At 37.4% G+C, this 25,050-nt stretch overlaps 1 protein-coding gene across 4 annotated transcripts in view; it reads right to left on the bottom strand.

Annotated features, from left to right (window-relative positions):
- Window positions 1–25,050, bottom strand: part of rptor (regulatory associated protein of MTOR, complex 1) — a 209,058-nt gene that overhangs the window by 39,068 nt on the left and 144,940 nt on the right. For all 4 annotated transcript variants that reach the window (XM_028443974.1, XM_028443982.1, XM_028443990.1 and 1 more), the window contains exons 17-24: window positions 20,381–20,572; window positions 15,324–15,464; window positions 15,088–15,208; window positions 14,123–14,263; window positions 12,192–12,347; window positions 4,797–4,915; window positions 1,480–1,583; window positions 1–172 (exon numbers count right to left, since the gene is read on the bottom strand). In XM_028443974.1, the coding sequence (XP_028299775.1) occupies window positions 1–172; window positions 1,480–1,583; window positions 4,797–4,915; window positions 12,192–12,347; window positions 14,123–14,263; window positions 15,088–15,208; window positions 15,324–15,464; window positions 20,381–20,572 (1,146 nt within the window). The remainder of the gene's footprint in view (window positions 173–1,479; window positions 1,584–4,796; window positions 4,916–12,191; window positions 12,348–14,122; window positions 14,264–15,087; window positions 15,209–15,323; window positions 15,465–20,380; window positions 20,573–25,050) is intronic.

Raw genomic sequence — 25,050 nt, 5'->3', positions numbered from 1 at the left:
CTGCTCTGGCCCCTTGTCGAACATCTTGCGTGTCCGGGGGAACTGGTGCGAGTGCGGTGCCTGGCCACCCTGCGTGGGTGTGTAGGGAGGCCGTGTGGCCGGCTGCTCTCTGACAGGAGGCTTTGGGACTTCATTAGTGAGACTGGAGCTGCTGGGAATTGGAGGGGAGCCACTGGAGGACATGAAGGCAAAAGTCAGATGAACCATAGCTGCCGACGTCGACTTTTAGATAAACCCAGAACATCCAGTAAAGCAGCAGACTGGGAACAAAGACTTTATGGCACCAACAGGTATTTAAAACATACTGGAGGATTTCACATTCCATTCTAGATTTTACAGGAAGCCAATGAAAAGAAGAACACTGGAGGAATCAGCCGTCTCTCCTGCCTGGACCTGCTCGCTCTCTCACTGCAGCATTCTGTATATTTTATAAATGTTTGATTGAGTTGTAAAACTTTCATATTTCTACACAAAGTACAATCACATTTTCTTTCCGGATGAAAATAGAGAAATATTCCCAGTCAACTATCGGAGGTGTATTTACCGCTGATGAAAAGGAAATGTGAAATATCTGCAGTCTGCCTTCAAGCTATAAACTGTGTGATCTCTTTTTCCCTGAAACCAGAATATTGGATCAGAAAGTATTCATGATTTGTATTCCCCACAGTGTGTGCTTAAAGCAGCTCAACTCATCAATACACATGCAGTGACTGACAGAAATACAGAGACAGACAGAGAGCAAGACAAATGTTTGGTTGAGAACAGACAGAGAGTGAATAAATGTACTGACAGACCAACAGACAGAAATATAGGGAAAAGACAGATACAGACAGATAGACAGAGGGAAACACAATTTACTGGATGCTACGTGCTAAGCTAACCCAAATATGTGGGACTGGTTGCTACGTGCTAAGCTAACTCAAACATATGGGACTGGTTGCTACGTGCTAAGCTAACTCAAACATGTGGGACTGGTTGCTACGTGCTAAGCTAACCCAAACATGTGGGACTGATTGTTGTGTGCTAAGCTAACCCAAACATATGAGACTGGTTGCTACAGGCTAAGCTAACCCAAACATGCAGGACTGGTTTCAATGTGCTAAGTTAACCCAAACATGTGGGACTGATTGCACGTGCTAAGCTAACCTAAAGATGTGGGACTGGTTGTTACGTGCTTGGGACTGGTTGCTATGTGCTAAGCTAACTCAAACATGTAGGACGAGTTGCTACGTGCTAAGCTAACTCAAACATGTGGGACTAGTTGCTACGTGCTAAGCTAACTTAAACATGTGGGACTGGTTGCAACGTGCTAAGCTAACCCAAACATGTGGGACTGGTTGCTGTGTGCTAAGCTAACCCAAACATAAGGGACTGGTTGCTACGTGCTAAGCTAACCCAAACTTTAAAAATCAGTGGCTCAAAAAGGACCACACATTTTACCAGGATTATACACAAAAGCTTTGTGTGTGTGTTTCTCACCCAGCCTGGGGGATGAGCGTGCCCTTGCTGGTGGGACTGGGCGGGGCCGACTGTGTGAGCGAAGAAGAGTCCAGGATCCTCTGAGGTCGAGCATTCATCGTCGCCTGTGGAGAAAAGAAGCTGATCGGTCGGTTGCTGTGGTGTGGTGGCGAGCACTTCTGCCTGTTGTGGAGTTTGCTTGTTCTCCATATGCATGTTGGTGTTTTCTATGAAACTCTGGTTTCCTCCAGTATCTTTACAAGCATGTGGATCAAAATGGGAAAACATGCAAACTTCCAACTAATATAATAAAAGACTCCAGAGTTAATTTGAACAGCTTTCTTTGCTTGTCTATTCTTATCCTTCACTTAATGACAGTCTTCATGACACCTTATTCATAATAATGACAGGTGTCATGTCATATTAATGACAGTGTAATGTCAGCCTTTATATATAAAACATCAAGTAATGTGTTACTGAATAAAAAAATAAAATCAATCTGACATGGATTTGTGACCCAATAAACCAAAAGCCTGGTGACGTCTGTTTTTGTTGGTGCTGGAGGATAAAAAGCTAAACTTTTCACATTCCTCTTATAAGTCTGAGATAATTCTGCTGTTGTGAAGCAGCCCTTGATGAAGTTTGCCTGAATTTACAGAACTTGATGTCATTAAGTCGAGCAGGTAATACAACCTCTTTATTGTGAGGAGCCTAATGGCTGCACATGAGGGAGGGGTAAAACTAATAAAGACAATGCAGGCAAAGCACGGCTGATGAATTGCAGAGCTGTTGTTTACCAAAGCCACAGATAAAGCTGTGAGCTGTGTAAATCTACTTACCACAGGCACAACGTCTTTCACTGCTCCGCGCTGCCTTTGATTGGATTTCTATGCTAATCACCAAATTTGTGTTTTATTCCAGTGTAAAAAAAGGAAGAAAAGCGAATGTTATTTTTTGAAGAAACATGCATTAAAGGGGATTTCTGATGGGGGGGGGGGGGGGTGGTTGGGGGGACTGCATCCGTTAATGGAGTTGTTTGTTGGGACTTCATTAGCAGGAGAAAAAATAAAGCAGCAGTAAAAAGCAGCTCAGGCTGAGTTAAGCACCAACAAGGTTCTCAATGTGAAGAGAATAAAGAGAGAATCCATCAAAAGGGTCGACAGTCACAATGACAGTGATATCTGAACACACAGCTTCGGATCAGAATATATAAAGTTTGTTTAACTTCATAAACCGGACCATAACGCTGAAATCACGCAAGATTACGTCACAAAAATGTCCGTTAGCAAAACTGCTGGACACTAAGCTGCACGTTTTATGAAACAAATACGATAAAAATGTGTGATTTTGTCCTTAAACATGTCAGTGTAATAGAACTATTTCATTTTGAACGGAGCTGCCATGTGATTACATAGAACAAAAACATGAGTGAAATTATTTTTTTTTTTTACACTTGCTAGACATTCACTCTTCACATTCACTTTCTTGGAGAAATAGCGTTGAAATACGTGACATTGTCCTAAAATATGCATGTAATGTATTTCCGTGTCATATATGGGCCTGATTTAAAAAACTAAAACTTTTTCTGTTTCATAATATGAATAATGACAGAATGAAGTAAAAACACTTCAATGCATCCTCCTATGTGACAACCCATAATGCAATGTGTAAAAACATTTCTCACTATATCAAAAGCAGTGTTTACAGAGATCAAAAACTTTCCAGCAGCAAATGTATTCTTTTACATATTTTTGTCTTGTTTTTTTTATCTATGCGGCCTACACTTATCTGATTAAAAAATCATTGCCTCTAGCAGCTTTAATGATAAAATAAATAGACATGTCTGCATTGACGTGAGAGAAAGTAGATGAAACTGTAAAGCCTTTGGAGTCTGCTGTGTTTTCAGCTTTATTTGTGCATTAAGAGCAACATGGAAACATAACTCCCGTTGTTTATGTTGCTTATGAGTTTGTATTAAACATTTATTTTCTATGCGGTTTCACAGGGTTCAGTTTTAATGACCTTTTTACTTATTAGTCTATATATGCTTTCATTAGGACAAACATTGGAGCCAACATTACTATTTAGAGAGATCCAGGTCTGACTTTGCAACAGAAAAGATAGAAAAAGCTGTAACACGTCCCCTATGAACTCAAACAAAACTTAATGATAAACTCATGTGGTGCATTTGACTTTAATTAGTCTGAACTAAGAAAGTGTAGCTATTGAAGAATAGCAGTGGATTTTAATGAGAATACAAATCTTACTCCACAAGTTTAAAAGCAACAGTTCCCATAAGTTTACAGCATTATTTATATCAGAGCCGACAAACTCGAGGCCTGAGAACCAAATCCGGCCAGCCAGAGCCTCCACTTCGGCCCGCATAAGGTTTTTGTTTGAATCTTCATACATTTAGCTCTTAAAAATAACAAAAGCATAAATCATGATGTAAACCAGTTTAGTTCCAGATATCTCTATTGAAAAAAAAGATTGATTCCCATTTCTTAAAAACTTACAAATTTCCCAAAATGGACGACTAAAAGTACATTTAAAACACCTATAACTGATATAATCTCAAATATCACAAGGTTCCCAGGCTACGAGGAACAAAAGTGAAACTAAAAGAACATTGGAAATAGTTGCTCACACTCACCTTCCACTCAGAATTCAACTTTAATCCAGAATAGGTATGTTTTTCATGAAATTGATACATTTATGTAAGATATGCAGTATGCCTACATTACCTTGTAGGCATACAAATGTACAACTGTACAAAGCATTCCTAGGTAAATTAAATATGCTAAATAAAACATAATGTGGCTAAAAATGTCATTTTCTTGAACAACAGGTTGTGTTGTCTTAGTGACTTTCCGTGAACGCTCAGATGAGCAGGTCCCTTTAAATGTTGTCGCCGCAAGGAATTATGGGTCAGCATTATGTGGTCTCCTTTGGTAAAGGATGCATCAGTGTTTCCTAGGCTCAAGGAGGTTACAAAGGAAGCATTGAGCCTCCTTTCCTTCGCTTTTAAAGAACTGAAACGCTCCCTATCGCTTAAACACTTCCGGGGATTAAGGAAAAGTGGATAGGAAAGGAGATAGGAGGGAATATTGGAATGCACAACTCGGATATTCTCAGTCAGTTTTAGACTTTTATGAAGTGCCAATGTTCTTTTTATATAAAATCTGTATTTTTTCTGCCCTTGCTCGTTTCGGGTAAATGTGGTCCCTGAAGTCAAATGACTTCTGTTCATTAAAATAATCTGCACCCACAGCAGTCCTGTGTAGTGGCGTGACGTAGCCCAGTAAAGGTCAGATGTCAGAGGTCAGAGGGGCGTGTACCTTATATGCTATGCTGTTGAGGACCCTCATGGCCAGATCAGAGACTTCAGGAAAAGGATCAGCAGCCAGATGCAGCAGGACCCTCCAGATCTGTGTGTATACACTGTTGAAGGACACACCTTGGAAAGAAGTAGAGAATGATTGATCATCAGTTTACAGATGAGTTGATTACTCATGCAATAACACGCATGGGCACACGTACACTCAGAATGGACAGATGGCGTCAGTCGTGACAGGTGCTTTTCTTTACCTGGTGTTACCCCAAAGCTTCCACATTCAGAGAATTTACCCCCGTAGTACGTCAGCAGAAACTAAATGACACACACACACACACACACACAGTCTGTGCTCTGTGTGTGTGTGTGCTGAATAAACTACGTGCTCTGACGCATACAGTGATGAAAACACCTAAAAACATTTCAAACGTGTCCCCTCCTCCTCCTCCTCCTGTACGATGTGGGAAAGGAAAAATAGTTTCTTCTGATTGTCGTGAGCAGTGGGTGGAGTTACTGTGAGAAGTGTTTTGGTTTGACTGTTGAAGATGTTATTTTGTGACTGGATACCATAACGTCAGATATTTAAAGACGCGAAGAATAAATGTGCTTTTTATGAAAGTGTCTATTTGTACGGTTGCCGTATGGACAACCCCCGGTGCTATTGGTACGTTTACCGAAGTACACGTACGTAGTGTCTTAGGGTTAGGATTAGGTTATAACCATATATCGCAACAATTTTTAGGGTTAATTCAATTCAACTTTATTTGTATAGCGCAAATTACAAAAACGTAATCTCAATGTGCTTAGGGTTAGGTTTAGTCTTAGTCACGTGACCTAAACTGGCCAATGAGGGGCACTGCGTATGGATAGAATGTTGGTATATTGATACGGCAACAGTACAGATAGTCACTGCCTTTTTTTTTTTATTGTGTTGTGACTGAACAAGTATATCAAAATAGATTCAACACTGGGTGGCAGCATTATAGTGATGCAATGGTTCACCAGTTATAATGGTCACCAGATAAACTGATACATCAGAGACCACAAATATCCCTCCTCTACCACTTCAGAAAACAAAGTTAGAATGATGTGTGTCAAGTGCAATCACTGATTTCTCCATAAACATCAACACAGTTTGAAATATACAGTTTGAGTTTATAGACTAAACATCAACCAACCACACGCAGCCTCCCAACATTACACAACAGAAGAACAGAAACAGAGAAAAAAATGCACAAAATGAAGGAGAGATACTCAAAATGACCCCAAAACAATAACAAACATGCACAAGATGACAGGAAAATACACCAAATGACTTCAAACACATACAAAACAATCAGAAATATACAGTACGTGAAATGAAAGAACATTTTACAAAATGAAAAAAAACACAATGACAAAAATGACACAAAATGACTCTAAATTCATGAAAAACAATAAAAAAAATTTTGTTATTGAAATTTTTTTTTAAATTACAAAAAATTAACAGAAAATTACTACAATAATAATAATAATAATAAAAAGCACTTAAAATGACTCTGAACTCACACAAAACAACAAATTAAAAAAGATATACACAAAATTATTAGTTAATTTAAAGGGACAGCGCATATTAACGAACATGTAAATTTAGGCTACTCTGCAGTCAGTGGCAGGTCCATGAATCCAAAAACACATGAAAAAATTAGGAAAACAGACACAATCACAAAAAGACTTCAAATGAACATAAAACAATAACAAACATGTACAAAAGGAAAGGAAAATACACAAAATGACTTCAAATACACGCAAAACAAAAACAAATATGCACGAAATAAAAGACAATTTCACAAAATGACAGAAAAATATACAAAATCAAAAACACAATGAGAAAAAAAGAGAAATATAAAAAGAGCACTTAAAATGACTCTAAAATTACACAAAACAACTAAATTTAAAAAATATACCAAAAAAATATTTATTTAAGACACATGAAACAATTAAAAAATATAGACACCCACATGACTTCAAATAAAGATAAAACAATAACAAACATATAAAAACTACAGAAATGTATACAAAATGCATTGAAATACATGCAAAACATAATGAATACACAAAATGAAACAGAATACACAATGAGAGTAAAAAGACACAAATGACTCTAAAGTCAGATAAAATAATAACAAATTACTTTGAAAAAAAAAATGATTAAAAGAATTACAAAAAATAACAGAAGAACAGAAACAGAAAAGCACTCAAAATGACTCTAAACTGACACAAAACAAATAACAAAAACTACTAAAAAATACACAAAATTATTATGTATTTAAAAGTTACAGTGCATATCAATTAATTAATAAATTTAGGCTAATATATAGTCCCTGGCAGGTCCATTAAAAACACATGAAACAATAAATAAAAAAAATAGACATAAAAAGACACAAAAAGACTTCTAATGAACATAAAACCATAGCAAATTAATAGAAAATGACAGAAAAGTACATAGAATGACTCAGAAACCATACATATTATTCTAAATATTGACATGAATAATGATAATGATCTGACGGTCATTTTTGCAGCAGTAAAAGCCCAGAGGGTGAAGGTGTGTATAGGTGACTGTGCCACAGCCTGAGGGACAGTACGTGATTAACGACAGCAGCAGAAATACACTCCCCCTCCCTTTCAACTGCTGCGCTACATTATGAACGTGCACAAATTACCGCCGCGGCGCCTCTCTGCGCGCCACATGAGTAAACGTGACGGCCAACATCACTCACAGGCTGATCACCGCAGCTCCACCTTCACATGGCTGTCGCTCTGGATGTGATGCAGAGTGAAATGGATGAACAGTAGTAAAGGTGTTAACCAGTGACTAAATGAAGCACTGCATCACTCTTTAGTGGCCTCCTTGAGTCTGGCAGTGGATATAAAACACATTCAACACTGCAGAGCGGTTTCAGAGCCTTTTCCCTAAAACTAGAAATGTTTCACAAGGAGCATTTGATACGTTAATCACAAGGAAGAGTGAATAATGCCAAAAGTCCTCGCTAATGTGTGCCAAGTTACGTCTACTCAACAAGTGATTGACTGGTAGCACTAGAGCAGACACAGGCAACTGGCCACCACCCAGGTAAATACACGAGATGATGACAAAAACACACAAAACAAGAAAAACATACAATACGACAACAAAACACAACAACAAAAAGACACAAACCCTTTGTTCTTTCAAGTGTTAATGCTCAGATTGGTCTTCATTATAAATGCTGTAGTCTCAAAACACACAAAATGACTACAAAAACACTAAAAAAAAAAAAAAGAACAGTAAACAAAATGACAAACAAAATAAAACAAAAATGAATGAATAAAACCAAATTTAAATAAAACGTCTTAGTAAAACATACAAATAAACACACAACAACTACAAAAACAAACAAAAGTAACAGAAATTGATGCAATCACTCGTTTATCACATGATCTGCGGCAAATTATGTTACAATTAACATTCGGTGAACTGCTAATCTAACAAGTTTGTACAATCAGATTGAAAAAGGAAAATGAAACAAGAGCAAATACAACATTTCTACTAAAGTACAAAAAAAAAAAAAAAAAAGAAAGAAAAGAAAAGTGCAAATAAGTGTTAGACAGTTCCAGTGTTCCACAGAGGGAGATTGTACCTTCCTGTGCATGATGACCAGGAAGCCCAAAACTTTAAAGGGCTGAACTTGTTTAAGAGAAGTCTGTAGGAAAGCACGCTGTGAGTGAAATGTCATCACAGAACAGGAAGTTCAGAGTGAGTTAAAGTCACGGCTCTGCTACTTTTTAAATTTGATTTAGGTTTAACAAATGTGCTGCACACGGTGTGACCTTGACGGACAGCTGGGAGATGAACAGAGTGATTTTTAGCCTCAAAGACAGTTCAGGTCCATCAGAAAGGCTATCACAGACTCACTCTTAGACAAATGAACCAGAACCAGGTTTGAACGACTGGTAACTAAGCCTCTGCTTCAAACAAAGACAATGGCGTCAATATATCCTAGTTTAAGTATTCACAGATTTCAATTAAGGAATGATCCGTTTTGTATTTTTGGATAATTTTCTCTTATTTATCATGTTTTTGAAGTCATTATGTGCATTTTTGGAGTGGTTTTGTGTTTTTGGAGTTATTTTTGTTGTCATTTTGAACATTTTTGTCCCTATTCACGAATATTTGTTGTCACATTGATTATGTTAATTAATAAAATCATGCGTTTTTGCAGTCATTGGCCCTCATTCATCAACCTTGCGTGTAAACCGGTGCAAATTTGAGTTCACATATGGTTGTACGACAGGACCAACGAGTGATTCATGAAACATTTGTATCTGACTGATCCCAGCGTATAAATGATCAGATGTTGATAAATACAGCGGCTGAAATAGATAGGCATTAACTTGTTCTGCCCTCCTGTTTCGGAGGCCCCGCCCACTGAGGTCAAACAAGAAAATAATATTTTACAATAAGAAAATAGTCATCCTCACATCTGAGGTGGAGCAAAACACAGTGTGAAAACTGGTATTAAAGAAACGCATTTGAACGCTCTGTGGTTGAGGATCAGCTACAGAGCAGGTGACGTCTGCCCCCCTGTGTGCACTGTGAGCAACTTTACAGTAGAGATCCTAGAGAGAGACACAGATATGATGTTTATATTGGCCTTAGTTTGCACGATTTAGGCAATAAATATCACATTAAAAGAAATGAACAATCAAAACGCTTAAAAAATGACTAAATCTTGTCCCTTGTCTACGTTAATTATGCCTTCAGCCAATTTCACCAATAATTCATCACATTACTGATTACAGCAGCACATTTGTAAATGTTTAAGGAACTATTTAGATTTTTGAATGAGGTCCTATTTGCTCCGTACAGCACATCACTGGGGGCCGTTCGTACGTTCAGATCAGTGCGTAAGAAGGGCGTACGACCAAATTCACGGTATTTATCAATTTAGACGTGATCGTACGCTACGATAAGATCTCACGTCAGGTCTGAGCTTGTGTACGCAAATGTGAGTGTGTAGATTTGTGCTGCAGCAAAATAAAATCTGATATGAGTCTGAAAATAATTATCAAACAAACCTAAGCTGTCATTTAAGCATAAGCAGACACACGTTCAGAACATATCAAAACAGACCACTTTTTTGGTATTATTTTAGCTTGTTCAGTTCATTGCATTGGTAAATGGAGCTTCTTTTAATGTGTGAGTGCAGCCTGTTGAACCATGTGGCAGAACAGCCTCCACTGGGATCTATACAAAGCAGACAGGACCTCATTCATCTCTTTAAAAAATGTAAAACATACCTTAAACTTTTACAAATGTGCTGCAGTATTTAATCAGTAATGTCACGTAATATCCTAGGGTAAAACAGGGACAACATTTAGTCATTTTAACAATGATGTTAAGGCTTTTGTAGGGTTTCGTTAATTTATTTTCTTGCCCGTGTTTGTTTGACCTCAGTGGGCGAGGCCTCCGAACCAGGAATATTTAAGGGCGTAGCATGGCAATGACGATCGAATTCAGCCACCGCATTTATCAACTTGATCATTTGTACGCTGGCATTGGTCAGATAAATATATATTTGTACATAAATCACACTTTGGTCCTGTCGTATGAACAAATGGGACTCAAGTTTGGGTCAGTGTGTGCATTTTTTTAGTCATTTTGTTTATTTTTTTAGTCATTTTGTTTATTTTTGTCATCATTTTAGAAATGTTTCTCCCATTTGACATATTTGTTGTCATTTTGTCAGTTTTTTTCTAATATTATGTGGCATGATGTGTAATTGTTTGTAACCTTTCTGTTTTTTGAGTCATTTTGTGTATTCTTTGATTAGTTTTGTGCTTTGAATTTGAGGGCCACACAAAATTATATTGAATAAGAAAATGCAAAAATCGGCCATAAAATGCAATGATAAGAAAAGGAGTGAAGCAGGATAAGAGACAAAGAGTGGAAAAAGAAATGGTATAACTTCCTTCATTCCTGTAAATGCTGTAGTGAGTTAATGGTTTTCTTGCTGGCTGTCAGCGCACAACGCCATGTGAATCAGGAAAAGCACTTTTACGTCTCTGGCCTTACTTTAACATCCGTAGATCCTTTTACATTCACTCTATTCTTGGCTTCCCAAAGCTTTCATGCATCTTCACTCTTTTTTGAAGAGCTTTGCTCATCTTGTTTTGTTAGCTCAGGTTTAGCAGGTCCATACTGAGCATGCATAGCACAGCATTACAGCAACATCAGAGTTTAGTACAAACAGGATTTGATTCAGCAAACGTCTGAACTACACATGGGCGAGTGGCGGCATGGGGCCCCAAAGTAAACGCACAAAATGATGAAAATACACAAAACAGCAAAATACTCTCAAAACACACAAAATGACTACAAAAACACTCAAAAAAAAAAAAACAGTAAACAAAACCAGGAATGGTATAAAACGAAATTATTTCAAAACCTACAAATGTACATACACAAAGCGACAAAACAACAAAAATAAGAGAAAAACACAAAAAAGGATACCAAAATATACAAAATGACCACAAAAACATACAAAATTACAGAGAAATACACAAAAAAACTACAAAAATAAATAAAAACAACAGAAATAAATACCAAACGACGACAAAAACACATAAAATGAGAGAACAATATAAAAAATGACGCCTTTGTTCTTCCCCGTGTTAATGCTAAGATTCATCATTACTCTAAATACATGAATGTTGATCATGTGACCCTAAGACCAGATACAATCACATGGTCTAATTTTGTGCAGTAACCAAAGGAAAAACAAAAAGAAAATGACAAAAATACACAAAACAGCAAAAATACAGAAGAATACTCACAAAATGACTTCAAAAATACTCAAAAAGAACAAAACAAATAAAAAGAGAGAATTCCAAATGTACAGAAAACAATTATGTTAATGCTCAGATTGGACATTATTCTAAATGCTGACATGAAAAATAAACAAAAGGACTACACCAAAATATAGCAAAGTAATAGGAAAAAAGAAAAATGACAACAAAAACACATTAAAATGAGAGAAAAAAATAATCCAAATGACTCCAAACCCTTTTTCCTTTCCTGTGTTAATGTTCAGATTGGTCATTATTCTAAATGCTGATGTGAATGTTGATCATGTGACCCTCAGATCAGATACAATCACATTTATGTGGCCACTCATGAGCTCCATCCTTTAGAAATCAACATGTGAAAGTTGACGTGTGAAAAGTTAGCTAACATTTGATTAATATAGCTCTTGTTAGCAGTACAACCTGTGCAAAGTTACACAGACATCACACATCTAAGCTCACTGTGTACTGTGCAGGAAAACTAACTAGCGCACCCAGTTCCCTTTTTAATTAAACGTGAAGGAGTCCGTACCTATCAGGGAGTTCAGGGAGGAATATGAGGACACCCGTCGCATTTTGTCGATGGTTTCAAAGGACAGGATGTACTCGTCGTTGTCGGGGCTGCCTAGGGTGCTGCTGGCGCTGCTGCTGGTGCTCAGGTTACCAGGAGAGAAGGCTGCTGGGCCACCTGAGAGTCACACATGTACACAGATACATCAACACCACAGAAGAGCTTTATATACAGCTACCTTTATCAAATCAAACTTTATTTATAAAGCGCTTTTGAATATAAAATATAATTCAAAGTGCTTCACAGTGCTTTACTGGGATGGAAAGTCGGAGAGAATGAAGCCAAATTTAATGTCTAACAAGGCATGAGCTGAGTAAACGCTGCCATTGTGTCAAATGGCTCATAAATTTAGTGCTTAGCTAGTCGCAGAGAATCGTTTTCTCCTGCTTAAGATGTTTTCACAAGCCCTGGGATTCCTCTATAAGCTCCTCAATGTACCAGTAAAATCCAAAAAGATAATATACACTAGAATATTACGCCTGATCCTAGTTTATGGAAGTGAAACATGGAACATCAATAAGAAAAACATGAAGAAAATAACAGCAACAGACATGAAGGTAATACCGATGATAAACGGAGTAACTCGGACGGACAAAATCCGCAATGTTGATTCATGTAATACCAACTGCAGACAAAATTAAGAACAGTCAAATCAGATGGTTCAGGCACGTATGACGGAGACCACCAAAACATCCCATTTCCGTGGCTTTTAACTATGCAGTGGAAGGTACCAACCGGGAGATGTCGGAAAAGATGGTTCCGGTGTTAATGAATACCTGATGGAAAAGGAACAAGCCTAGTTAAAGTGGAAAGTGAGAGATTGTATGAAGACAGAGCCAAATGGTTCAGACTGATGATCTTCCCTGGCTGACAGGCAACCGCCTAAGTGGGGTTTGGGAAGAAGAAGCTCGTCGCAGAGAATCGTCTTCTCCTGCTGTAAATCACCTCACACTCACCACATGCATCTTCATAATCAAACACAGGCTTGAGAAACCAAACTACCTCAGAGTCTACACAGATAAATAAGATACAGTACAGTTCACCATGATCTCATTACAAAAATATCGTATTATACCAGAAAACACAGCGGCCCGTTAGGCAGCACCCCATTACACGGAGCACTGACCCAGTTTTCACCTGGAGCCGCAATCGAACAATGTTATTGAGCACCCCTGGTTTGTTAATACTTATACACATATTATTGCTATAATAAAATAATAATAGTTTTTAAAAAAAAATCAACATTTTGGTTTGTTTTTTGCAATTAAAATGCAATTTAAAGATCATTAAATGCTTTGTATTTGTCTTTACTTTAAAAATCAGTCTTGATTTATACAACAACAGAATTATTATACAAATTAAGATAGAATAAATTGTGTAAACAAACCATTAACTTTGCAATGAGTTTAATCGTACATAAATGTGTAATAGTTTGAGTTAAACACGGTATGTCCTGTATACATATTAAATAAATGTAATATTGCAAATTAATACAAGTCCAACATAAATTTTAAATCAAGCACCACTTAGCCAACAGGAAAACTATTTAGTGCTTTGTTATTATAATTAAAATGTATATATTTTATCCATCACATTTAATAAGGAGCTTTACTTTATTTACTGTATGCAGATGACTGTCTTTTATTTTATTAATCAGCTTTTTTTTAATAAAAAACTGTAAATGCAACATCTACCCAACCACAAAGGTCATCTTGCGGAAATATATTTAAATATACAATATTTTAAATACACTTTACTCATTTACACTGCATTTATTTATCATGATGTGCTAAAAATATAAATTGGTGTCAGCACACATTTAGCTGCTTCAAAAAGTGTCTAGCAGATTTCTAACTAAAAGATTTTAAACCTTTAAATTGTGTTTTCCGTACCTTCCTCGTTGAGGTTGAGGTTCTGCAGGCTTTTATTGAGGTTGCGGGCGGTGGTGACGGCTCTGATGTTGGTGTAGGAGTTGACTGAGCGCAGACGTGGGATGGCAGGGCTGTCCCTCACGGGAGTCAGATTACCAGTCTCTGCATCCAACACAGAAGGGACAGGAAACGCATTACTGTCATTTTGTTGAGGAAAAAAACATCATACAGGGAACAATCTAATACTGTATGCAGATGATTCCCTTTTATTTATTCATTAAGCAGCTGCCCTGGCTGAACTAGGTTTTAAACAATAAGTGACATCATCATGACCTAATGCAAGTTAAAAAAGAAATCACCAGTGAACAAAGAGGAGTTGATGAAAATTATTTCACCATATGCAGACGACTGCTTTGTATTCTTTTGGTAATCTGTCTTTATTTAGTTTTAATTACGATAAAAAAGATGTTGTAAATGTAATTTGGGATTTCTGCCTGTTTAAAAATATTTATTTGTGTTCCAAATTAAGTGCAAAATAAAGACAAAACTGTCACTGGATGAGCAGCCGCCATCTGTTGTTGAATAAACAAGGTTTGTACGACCTTCCGTTAGCGTTCGCTAGTTTCTTTGGTAACGAACTCGAGTGTTGAGCTGCCGTAGTTGAAATTGTGCATCACTTGAAAACAGGAAGTGATGTATTAACAAATTCCATAAACTTTGATGTGTCTGATTTTAGGGTTTTCAGGGCGTTTGCAGTCGGTCCAATATTAGCAAAAAAATAATAAAAAGAGCAAAGAATGATCTTGGCCTGTATCTAAAATCTCCGATATAAGCACTCTGCTGATACATAATATTTTTTATTAGATTTATTGAGGTTATCATTCAGAGTCCAAGGAATTTAAAAAAAATATATAATTTTTTTCCATGTTTAAAGTAAAAATTAATTCGGATTCACCGTGCCGTTGAAATCATTGAACCACTAGTACCTGAAGTGTTGGCTGGTGACAGCACAGAGTAGTTCTTCTCCTCCTCGATGAACTGCAGCGCGACGGTGCAGAAGTTACTCTCATACTGAACCACCAGGTGACTGAGAGCCACAACCAGCTCCTGTTCCAAGGGAAACAACAGAGACCACGTCAGCAAAGGAAGGAGAAAAAACGCCCTCTGTTGATCCAGTTTCACAGACGTAACCCTGAAGTGAACGTGAGTGTGCGTCAGGGACCTTTCGGACGACTGGGCTGCCGTCGTTGATGAGCTGGGCCAGCATCATGGCCACGTTGTGGTCGATGGTAGTGGAGTGGTCCGTCCTCTCAGCAGAGTTTCCAACAAATGTACCCAGAGCGAAAACAGCCGCACACCTCACCTGCAAACGCACGCGCACGCGCACACACACACACACACCGAGGCTTTAAACCACATGTCCAACTCAAATCCAGTTCATTAGAACAGTGGTTCTGCATCTCTTTTGGCTCAAGTACCCCTTTCTCTTACTTTTGAATCCAAGCACCCCCTTTGTTCGACTACAACAATTTGCTCAGAATTCTGTGAAAAAACAACTATAGAGCACAATGATGGAATAAATGAAATAATCTCATTTTGTAAATAAATGGAATGAAACAGTATTTAGAGCCTCCTGAATACATGTATTTCTAAAGTTACTTTCATTTCTGGTCATGGTTTAAAAATTATTTTCTCTCTATATAATGAAGACTTGGAAAAAAATGACTGAAATTAATCACCTTTATTTTGCATAATAAAATTCCGTCCTTGAAAAATCTCATGTATACCTTCTTAAAATCTGTCAATCAGTGAAACAATGAGAAACATCTCCTAGAAATTAAATAAATAAATAAATAAGAAAATGGAAATAAAAACTCTTACAGAACATTGAATTTCAATAAAATTCAATGTATTGAAATTCAATAAATAACTGAACGTTGGGGGGGGGGGGGGGGGGGGGGGGGGGGGGGGGGGGGGTGATGAAGAATGATGAGGTCTAGGCCAGATAATGGGAAATTTACCATAACTTCCTACATTCTAAATTTCTCCCAGTGGCTCCTTTGTTTTCTAATCCCTCTCTGATCCTCCAGGTTTTATCATCCAGGAGGATCTGATGATATTTTTAGTGTGTGACGCACTTGTGAGTAAAATTACTGTAATCTTATTCCTATATTGCCTGTAAACAGCAACTCCTCAGCTTTCAGAAACTGGTAGAATTTCTCAGATAGATCAAATATTCGCAGAGTTACGGTCATTTAAATTAACGTGTTCCTCCTAGATGTGTTCAGTGTCCCAGGAAAACCCGGACATTTTGATGAGTTTGTAAAATCTGGCCGGACGGCCCAGACAAGACGTGAAAAGAGGACATGTATTGGTCACCCTAATTATTATAATATGTAAACAACAGTAATAATGACATTCAAATAGAAATGTCAGCTTTGATTTTATTTCTTTCAATATATATGAAACTGCTTTCGAACAACAGGTATTGTCCTATTTGATGTCCCTACATACTACAGTGCAAAGCTGTGCTCGTCTAAGTTATGTAATGATGTAGGATAGTAAAATACAACATCGTGTCTTCCTAAGCCTTTACAGGAAGGGTGTGAAACTCAAGGCCTGTGGGCCAATCCTGACTGCTAGAGCTTTCTATTGGACCCCGATTTTGTTCAATGTAATAATTACAAAACATGAGTTTAGTTTAGTTCCAGATTTTACACTTCCTCTAAATTCCCAAATTCAATAAATGTGCCTTTTATATGTGGAAGCTTCCAATCTTTCTATGCTCAACATTTAAGGTTTTCAGGATTTTTAAATTACACATATTTTGGAAACTCAATTTTCCCCCAAAACCTTGAATTTCTCACAGTCACATGAAATCCTAATAAGTAAAGTAAGTAAATTTAAAGAAAAATGAAAAATTTAAAGTGAAAAACTGATTCTTATTTCCTCAGGATTTTCTAAGTGAGTTACTGTACATACATTGTCTACACAGTGAAGAGCAAATACATGCACAATAATGATCCTATAAATGCACTGTTTTCTTAAAGCATCAATATAGAATCTGCTATTCTGCACTAAACATTTAACTGTGCACAAAAAGAGGAAAACTTAAAGTTTGTTTTGCTCTCCCTGCATGAGTGTAAAGTGCAGCTGATCACAGCAGATTGTAGTTACTTTAGCTCACCATATTTCTGTACTCGCTTCATTGGAGTTTTAATCTAAACTTGCATCAACCAGAAGGGATAAATCTCACACCGGGGACTCGCCTCCAAAAATAAAAACAAAACCAAATCACAGCATGAGAAAGAATTTTCTCTGAACACAGATCAGCCCCTGTGCCAGGGTATCTGCTCCGAGCAAATATTCAGACTCAGGGGAATAAAACCTGTCCGCTGATACCACATGTTTGACAAAATGAGCACCTTTTTTTCAGCCCAAAAATTTTGCATTTCGGCTATAGTGGGCACAATTCGGACTCGGGGGGATTAGACCTTTCTACTGATACCACGTTTTGCACTATTCGAGCACTTTTAAAATCAGATTTCACGTATACATTTTGTACTCATCTATAGTTGATTCAAATATATCTATATTGCGCGAATACACATGAATTAGCAGAATCGGTGGGGACTGAAGGACTGCAAACTGTTCTGCAGCTTTGCATGCGGATCCGTTTCGGAGCAGATATGGATCCAGTGGAAATCCAGTGTAACTATAATGTTGTGGCCAAATGTCAGACATTAACTTGTTTTTGATATTTTTGCATCTTAGTGGTTTGTAAAAACATTGAAAGTCCTTGAAAATGATTTTTAATGAGACTGATTGGGACGAATAGACGGACTGTTTCCACTGCAGCCTAAAGCAGTTCCTAAAAGTCCGATGAAGCTTTAAGTTTTAATCAAGTCAACGCACAGTCACAGAAGCTTAAATGAATCCCAGAACCTCCGTGCCTGTGTGTGTTTAGTTAAATTGTCATCTCTGCTCCGTTCCGTAAGACTTTTGCCTAAACTTAATTATATTCATTGCCTTCACTTCATCCTGACTTTCGTCGCCTTGAGACGCGATCGTACTTCATCAATTTATTTCAGCTCAAAGCTTGATAAGCAATGATTTACAAAAGGAAGACGATTTAAATTCCCCCCCAAGAGAGATTCATGTGAAAGCAAACCTATGTGTAAGTGGAGGACACACACACACACACACACACACACACACACACACACACACACACACACACACACTCTGAAATGCATTTACCACTTTGGATGTTGTCTGTTACAATCAGTCATTGTTAAAGCCCTGCTGGGCTTTAAATACTGAAGGGAATCTTAGAACAAGCTGTAAACGCAGCTGTAAAGTGAAAGTGTGTGTGGATGTGTGACAGGTGTGAGCACAGACTGTGGTTAGGATCTGAGGGGTCGAGGAAACAGATGCTGCTTCTGCTCCTGTGTGGACACTTAGCATCTGGACAAACCTCTGGATGAACTCGGCCTCCCCCCGTCCCTCTGGTCCACACATGGGACAGACTTATCCTGAGTTGAACAACTCCTAACTCCATAAAAATAGAGTCATTTGTTTGGGAGTTACAACAGTACAAAAAATAGGGCAAACAAACCAATGCCTTGATAATAACGTTCATCACAAAGTCACATCTCATATCTTGATTCTATAGAAGAGAACCAAATGAATAACAGAAATACCTCAAATCTACTTTTTACCCAATCAGCAGCCCAGGCCCAGCACTCCGACAGATAAAAGTGATATATTATAGACCCGTGACACATAGAGCAAACGTGTCGGTGGTGTGGGACGTCTTTGAAGTCATTGATCAGATCGGCGAAATAAAACATTACAGCCGATCACAGTAAGTGCATAAAATGCAAAATATTGGCTGTTCCGATATAGCAGAAATACTATTGCAACAGCATATCTTCAGTAGGGTAAAACTAACCTATCTCACGACGGTCTAAGTCAGCTCACGTTCCCTATTAGCGGGTGAACAATCCAAACGTTTGGTGAATTCTAGTAAAAAACCCACCATAAATTGGCCGATAAAATACAGTGAGGCTGCGTTAGTCAAGGCAAACACGACTGGATTCATGAGGTGTCAAAAAAGGTGTCAATCAGCATTGCACCGAGCCAATTCCAAGCAGTCCAACGTCCTAACATGTGACTTATTGGCTAGAGCGACATATGTGATAGTACATCTCTTGGAAAGATAAGATTAAGATAATGATAACTGCATAGCTTTAGCAAACAAAAAGAATTTGTCTGGCCTGGATCTGTTGTTTCCAGATCAGGGTTTTGTTGCGGAATTGCCAAATTGTTGGTGATTTGTTTGTTTTTTTCTTTCCTGGATGAAAATGATCAAAGACGAACGGATGAAGTAAAAAGTAGGTAATCAGGAAGTCCAAAAGACTGCATGCTTTGAGTATTGATTTCATTTCTCTTCAACAGGGTTGGGGTCAATTATAATTGTAATCACGTAATTGATAATTAATTACAATTATGACGGAATTATAACTGTCATTTTTAAAATCATTAAATTGTAATTGAGTTTAGATAATTGACTTTGTAATTGTAATTGTCATGACAATTCTATTAAAATTGTCAATTATAATATAATGTAAAACTGGAAAACCATGTTATGGTTCTATGTACAATTCTACACATATGTAGTTAACAATTATTAAAATATGTTTCATATCAAGCGTTCCCACATCTAACCATTTAAAAAAAATTGACATTGAGGTGTATACTGACACAAAAAAGGCTCAGATTCCCACAGTAAAAATATTAAAACCTACATTTTCATTGATTAGGAATCCTGACAGTAACCAATAGATAGGAAAGACATTTGTTTTTAGTGTATTTTATGGCTGATTTAGGACATTAGGGATGCTAACAGAAAGCTAACACAAGAGGAAGGTTAACTTATTATTGTCAGGCTAATTATGATGAATTGTAATTTAACTTTAGTAATTAAGAATGTAATTGTAATTGACTTTCAGAGAATACAACATTTTTGCATTTTAATTGTGATTAGAAAAAAAGGCTGGTCACTGTAATTATAATTGAATTGTAATTGAAAATGGAATTGTAATTGAAAAATGTAATTGACCCCAACTCTTCTCTTGACTCAGACTTGAAGGCCAAACATGAGGAGGACTCATACAATGACAATATTCACCATAACTCTCCAACAACTGGAATTATCTGGATTAGATCTTCTTCTCCCAGTGTAAGCCTGACTTGTTGTGGTTTTCCAGCTCTCACCTCTGGGATGGGATCCGACAGCAGGGTGTACAGCTTCTCGTGCGCACTGTCTCGAACGCCGCACCAACGCGCCGGATCGAAGTTCTGCCAGATCCTGCCGAGACAAATGGCCACCCACTGACGCAGCAGAGGGTGGGGGTCTGACAGCTGCTCCAGGCAGTTGGCGATGAGGTTTCCCTGCAGACAGGCCTCCTGGTGGGCAGAGAGAGAGACGGTGAGAGGTGATTTACAGGTGGAACAATTCAAACATGCAAAAGATTCGACCATGGACGGTGATGTCATGCATCAAAAAGTTCACCCAGGCCTGACAAATCAATAAAGTGTCTTTCTAAGCATCTGAAACAAGTTTTCTTTGCATGGTTCCTTCCCTCACTGTGGAATTAAATTATCTTTATTTCATTTGTTACAGTTACTGAGGTGAAAGTAATTGATTACAAGTACTCATGATACTGTAATAGAGTTGATTTTATGAGTACTTGTACTTTTTGAGTAAATTTCTAAATCAGTCATTTTACTGGTACCTAAGTACGTTTTAAAAGAAGTAAAGTAAGTTGAATAACACTTTACTTGAAGTTATACATAAAGGCTGACATTACGCTGTCATTATTATGACACGACACCTGTCATTAGCATGAATAAGGTGTCATGTAGGCTGTCATTAAAGGTGGGGTAGGTGATTTTCTTCAGATACACTTTTTAAGTTTTTGGTTGAAATTTTCTTTGTCCTGACAGAAATTCAGATCTTTTGTGCTCTGAAAAAGGAACGGAGAAAATCCAACATCTGTAGCAGCTGTAAACCTGTAAAAACTTCGAGCCCACGCTCAAAGCGCGTCACCGCTGACGGACTTAAAACAGTTTTTAGTCACATTTTTTAACATATATAATGATAAAGTTTTGTGTTTACTTACTGCTGAATGAGACATGAGACAAAGTAGTTTCTATACAATACAAGCGATGAGCTGAGGTCTGGAGCAGCAGCACTCGTGCATGTGAGTGAGACGGAGCACAGAGGGGAGGGGGTAAAGGCAGAGAGGTCGGGGAAGCTACATTCAAAATCATGCTAGCTTTCGAAAATCACCTACCCTGCCTTTAAGTGTTGTTCGTTACCCTCACCCTTCGATACCCTAACCCCTAACCCTACTTAACCCCACTAGATCCCTCCACGAAACCCAAAAAATGCCAACATAGCGCCAAAGGTGTCATAATTTAGCAACAACAATGAATGACAGCCTTCAGGACACCTAATTCATGCTAATGACAGATAATGACAACTTAATGTCAGTTTTATGCTGAAAGTAATTGGTTTCATTTCTACACCCAACCATTACTGAGTAAATGATTTAATAAATTGGTACCTTAAACCACAGTACTGTAGTGATTTCAGGTCAGCAGTTTATGAAGGCACATTGGACATAATCCATATGTTGTTAGTCGTGCCATTTCTGATCAACGCCACTTTCTTCGGTTCAGGTTATGGGTTTCTACCTCTAATGTTGTTACCCACTGTTTTAGAGTTCATTAATGTAGCTAAACTTAGAGCATGAGAAATGTTCTTATTTTAAATTCCATTCATTGGTGTTACTTTATCTAAAAAAGAATTGTACATTTTGACACCCTGTTTATTTTATAAAAATGCCTTTGTGGAAAATAAATTAAGTTCTAATTGCGCAAGACTTAATCTCTTCCTTTTCTAGTTTATACATGAGATGTTTACTGTACGCAAGGGAACCGTGGCAAGATTTATGACCAAAAATAAACGATGGGGTGAAAGTAACTGTTTAATTGAGCTACTTTTTACTTGTACTTGAGTATTTTATGTATGACTTACTTGTGCTTGTACTTGAGTACAATTTCAATCAAGTACCAGTACTTCTACTTGATGTATCAGCACTCTTTACACCTCTGTCAGTTACTAACACCACCTTTGTGTTTTCCTGATCTTTATAACAAAAATCACTTCATTGGTTACTGGCCCTAAGGATGTCATCTAAGGAAAGTATTTTGACTGAAGATGTAACATAAAAGCATATTATTACTGTATGAATAAAACAGAAAACATTTGAAAGGTTTAACAGAAAGAACATGAGCAATGATAAACATTTTAGACATTAATTAAAAACAGTAAAATATTACAGTGATCAGGTTGTGGATTCCCATTGGGTTGGATTGTTTTCATGGGCAATTTTCTGCAGTGCAAGATATTTTCTCATCACTTATGATCATATTCTTACTGCAACCACAGCGTAGGTTATGAATATTAATGTAGCATTAAATAAGGGAATGAAAGCAGCTGTGGTTGACTTGCACATCTGTAAACGGTTGCTACTGTCAATCTACCAGAAGCCTGTTGTTTTTAAACAAGTTAAACTACATCAGAGTGAGATTGAGCTTCAGTTTAGCAGATTTAAACTTCTCTCAGATGAACTTGAATGCATCTCTTTCTCTCTGTGTGTGTTTTTCCAAATCTGCTTCTGCACCAAAGTTGTTTTTTTCTCTCTCCATATTTTTTTTTCTTCTTCTTGAAACATCCTTCTTTGTTACCATGGCTACCGACCACTTGGATGTTAAAGTTGATTCCCCTTTCATAACAAACCAGCACTTTGAGCCAAAGCCATTTTGTGAGAAAGGTGCACCTTTTCATCATGTTTGTCCCAAAGCTAACGACTCTACACGGTGTCAGCAGGCTCACAGCAAAACAGCATGAATTTTGTACTGCCTGCAAATCCACACAAACTGTTTTCTATCCTACTGTATATACGGATAAAGACTAAATTGTCTGATGAGCAATACTGTAGGTGAGTGTTATTACTACGGCAGGAGTCTCAAATATGTGCCTGTCTGATCCAAGGGCCACATTAAAAATATTTACGTCAGCATTTAGAATAAAAAACAATCAGAGCATAAACACAGGAAATAACAAAAAGTTTGTGTTTTTGCTGCCGTTTTGTGTTTTTATTTTGGATTTTCTGCATATCTGTTGCCATTTTGTTTATTTATGTCGTCCTTTATGGTATTTTCGTTGTAATTTTGTGTATTCTTCTGTTAATTTATGTATTTATATTGTCCTTTATTGTATTTTTGTTGTAATTTTGTAAGTTATTCTGTTATTTTGTGTATTTTGGTTGTGATTTTGTACCAGTCCTTGTCATTCTATGTACTTTTGTTGTTATTGTGTGTGTTTGAAAATAATTGTGTGTATTTTTGTAGTCCTTTTGTGTAATATTTGTTCTTCTGTGCATTGTAGTTATCTTTTTATGGTTTTGTTGTCCTTTTGTGTATTTTTTTGTGACATTGCATTTTTGTTGTCATTGTTTTGTGTTTTGTTGTTGTCCTATTGTCGGTTTTTTTCAGTCATTTTGTGTCTTCATGTTGTCCTTTTGTGGATTTTGGTTGTCATTTTGTCCCTGTCATTCTGTGTAGTTTTGTTGTTTTCATGTGTGTATTTTTGTGGTCATTTCGTGCATTATTTGTCATTCTGTGTATTGTAGTATTGTTTTCGTGGATTTTTGTTTTCCTACTGAATATATTTTTTGTACTTTTGTAGGTTTTTCTGTCATTTTATGTATTTTTGTTGTCCTTCTGTGTATTTACTTCAGGGGTGACGCAAAATTAGACTGAAGACATTCCATCTCAGTTTTCCTCTTTTGTAACAAAACTGTAATGTATGTGTTAAATTGTGTGATGTGAAAAAATCTGATAACCTATGATTCATTCCCTCCACTTTCCTTTATCAAAAATTGTCTGCATTTAATCACAAAGCAAATGCAGTTGAACACGTCGTTCGGTCTCACAGCATTCCCTGGGCTCTGAGTGAGGACGGAGTCATAGAGCTTTATTAAGTATTAAGACGTCGGCACTCAGTGACATGTTTGCTGTAATGACTGCTGTTGTTGAAAGGAAGAGGGATGAATAATGAAGATGTGGAGCAGAGGAGGAAGAGGAAAGGAGACTCTCTGTAACGCTGAGCATCATTTATCATTCACAGGGGCCTGTGAGAGCGGCACGAGCTTTAAAGCACACCAGAAACAGAACTCTCCTGATTAGTCTCATTTAAGAAACGGGAAGAGGAAAAAAAAAAAAAAAAAAGAAACAGGCGGGAAAATAACCGAAGGATGACACGGCCCTGGTGAAATGGAGCCACAACTCTGGTGTTTGATCAGCATCAAAAACAAAGAGGACTCTGGGATGGAGCAGCAACGCCGTGACACTCACTGTGAGGGAGAGTGAGTATTGCGTCGGCCCAGACGGAGATCAGACGTGACAAAACTGTCAAATATACATATATCTAAACCTGGGAACCACACACCCAAAGGGAAACGTGCACACACACGCACAGACTCCGCTTTTACAGTCCCCTCTAAAAGTATTGGAATGGCAATGTCAATTCCTTTGTTTTTGTTGTATACTGAAGACATTTGGGTTTCATATTGAAACAAGAATATGAGACAAAAGTTTTTATTTCATGGTATTTACATCTAGATGTGTTAAACAACTCAGGACAGAGCACCTTTTGTTTGAACCCACCCACTTTTCAAGTGAGCAAAAGTATTGGAACATGTGACTAATGACCGTTTCTAGGTGCTCAGGTGTTGCCCTTTAAATTGACTGCTTAAACATGAAATAGTTCTTGTTTTTGGCTTTGGGTTTCATCTGTGAAAACTACATTTGCT

The sequence above is a fragment of the Gouania willdenowi genome, chromosome 1, assembly GCF_900634775.1.
Source record: "Gouania willdenowi chromosome 1, fGouWil2.1, whole genome shotgun sequence".
NCBI lineage: Eukaryota > Metazoa > Chordata > Actinopteri > Blenniiformes > Gobiesocidae > Gouania > Gouania willdenowi.
This window is presented reverse-complemented; position numbering and strand designations above follow the sequence as displayed.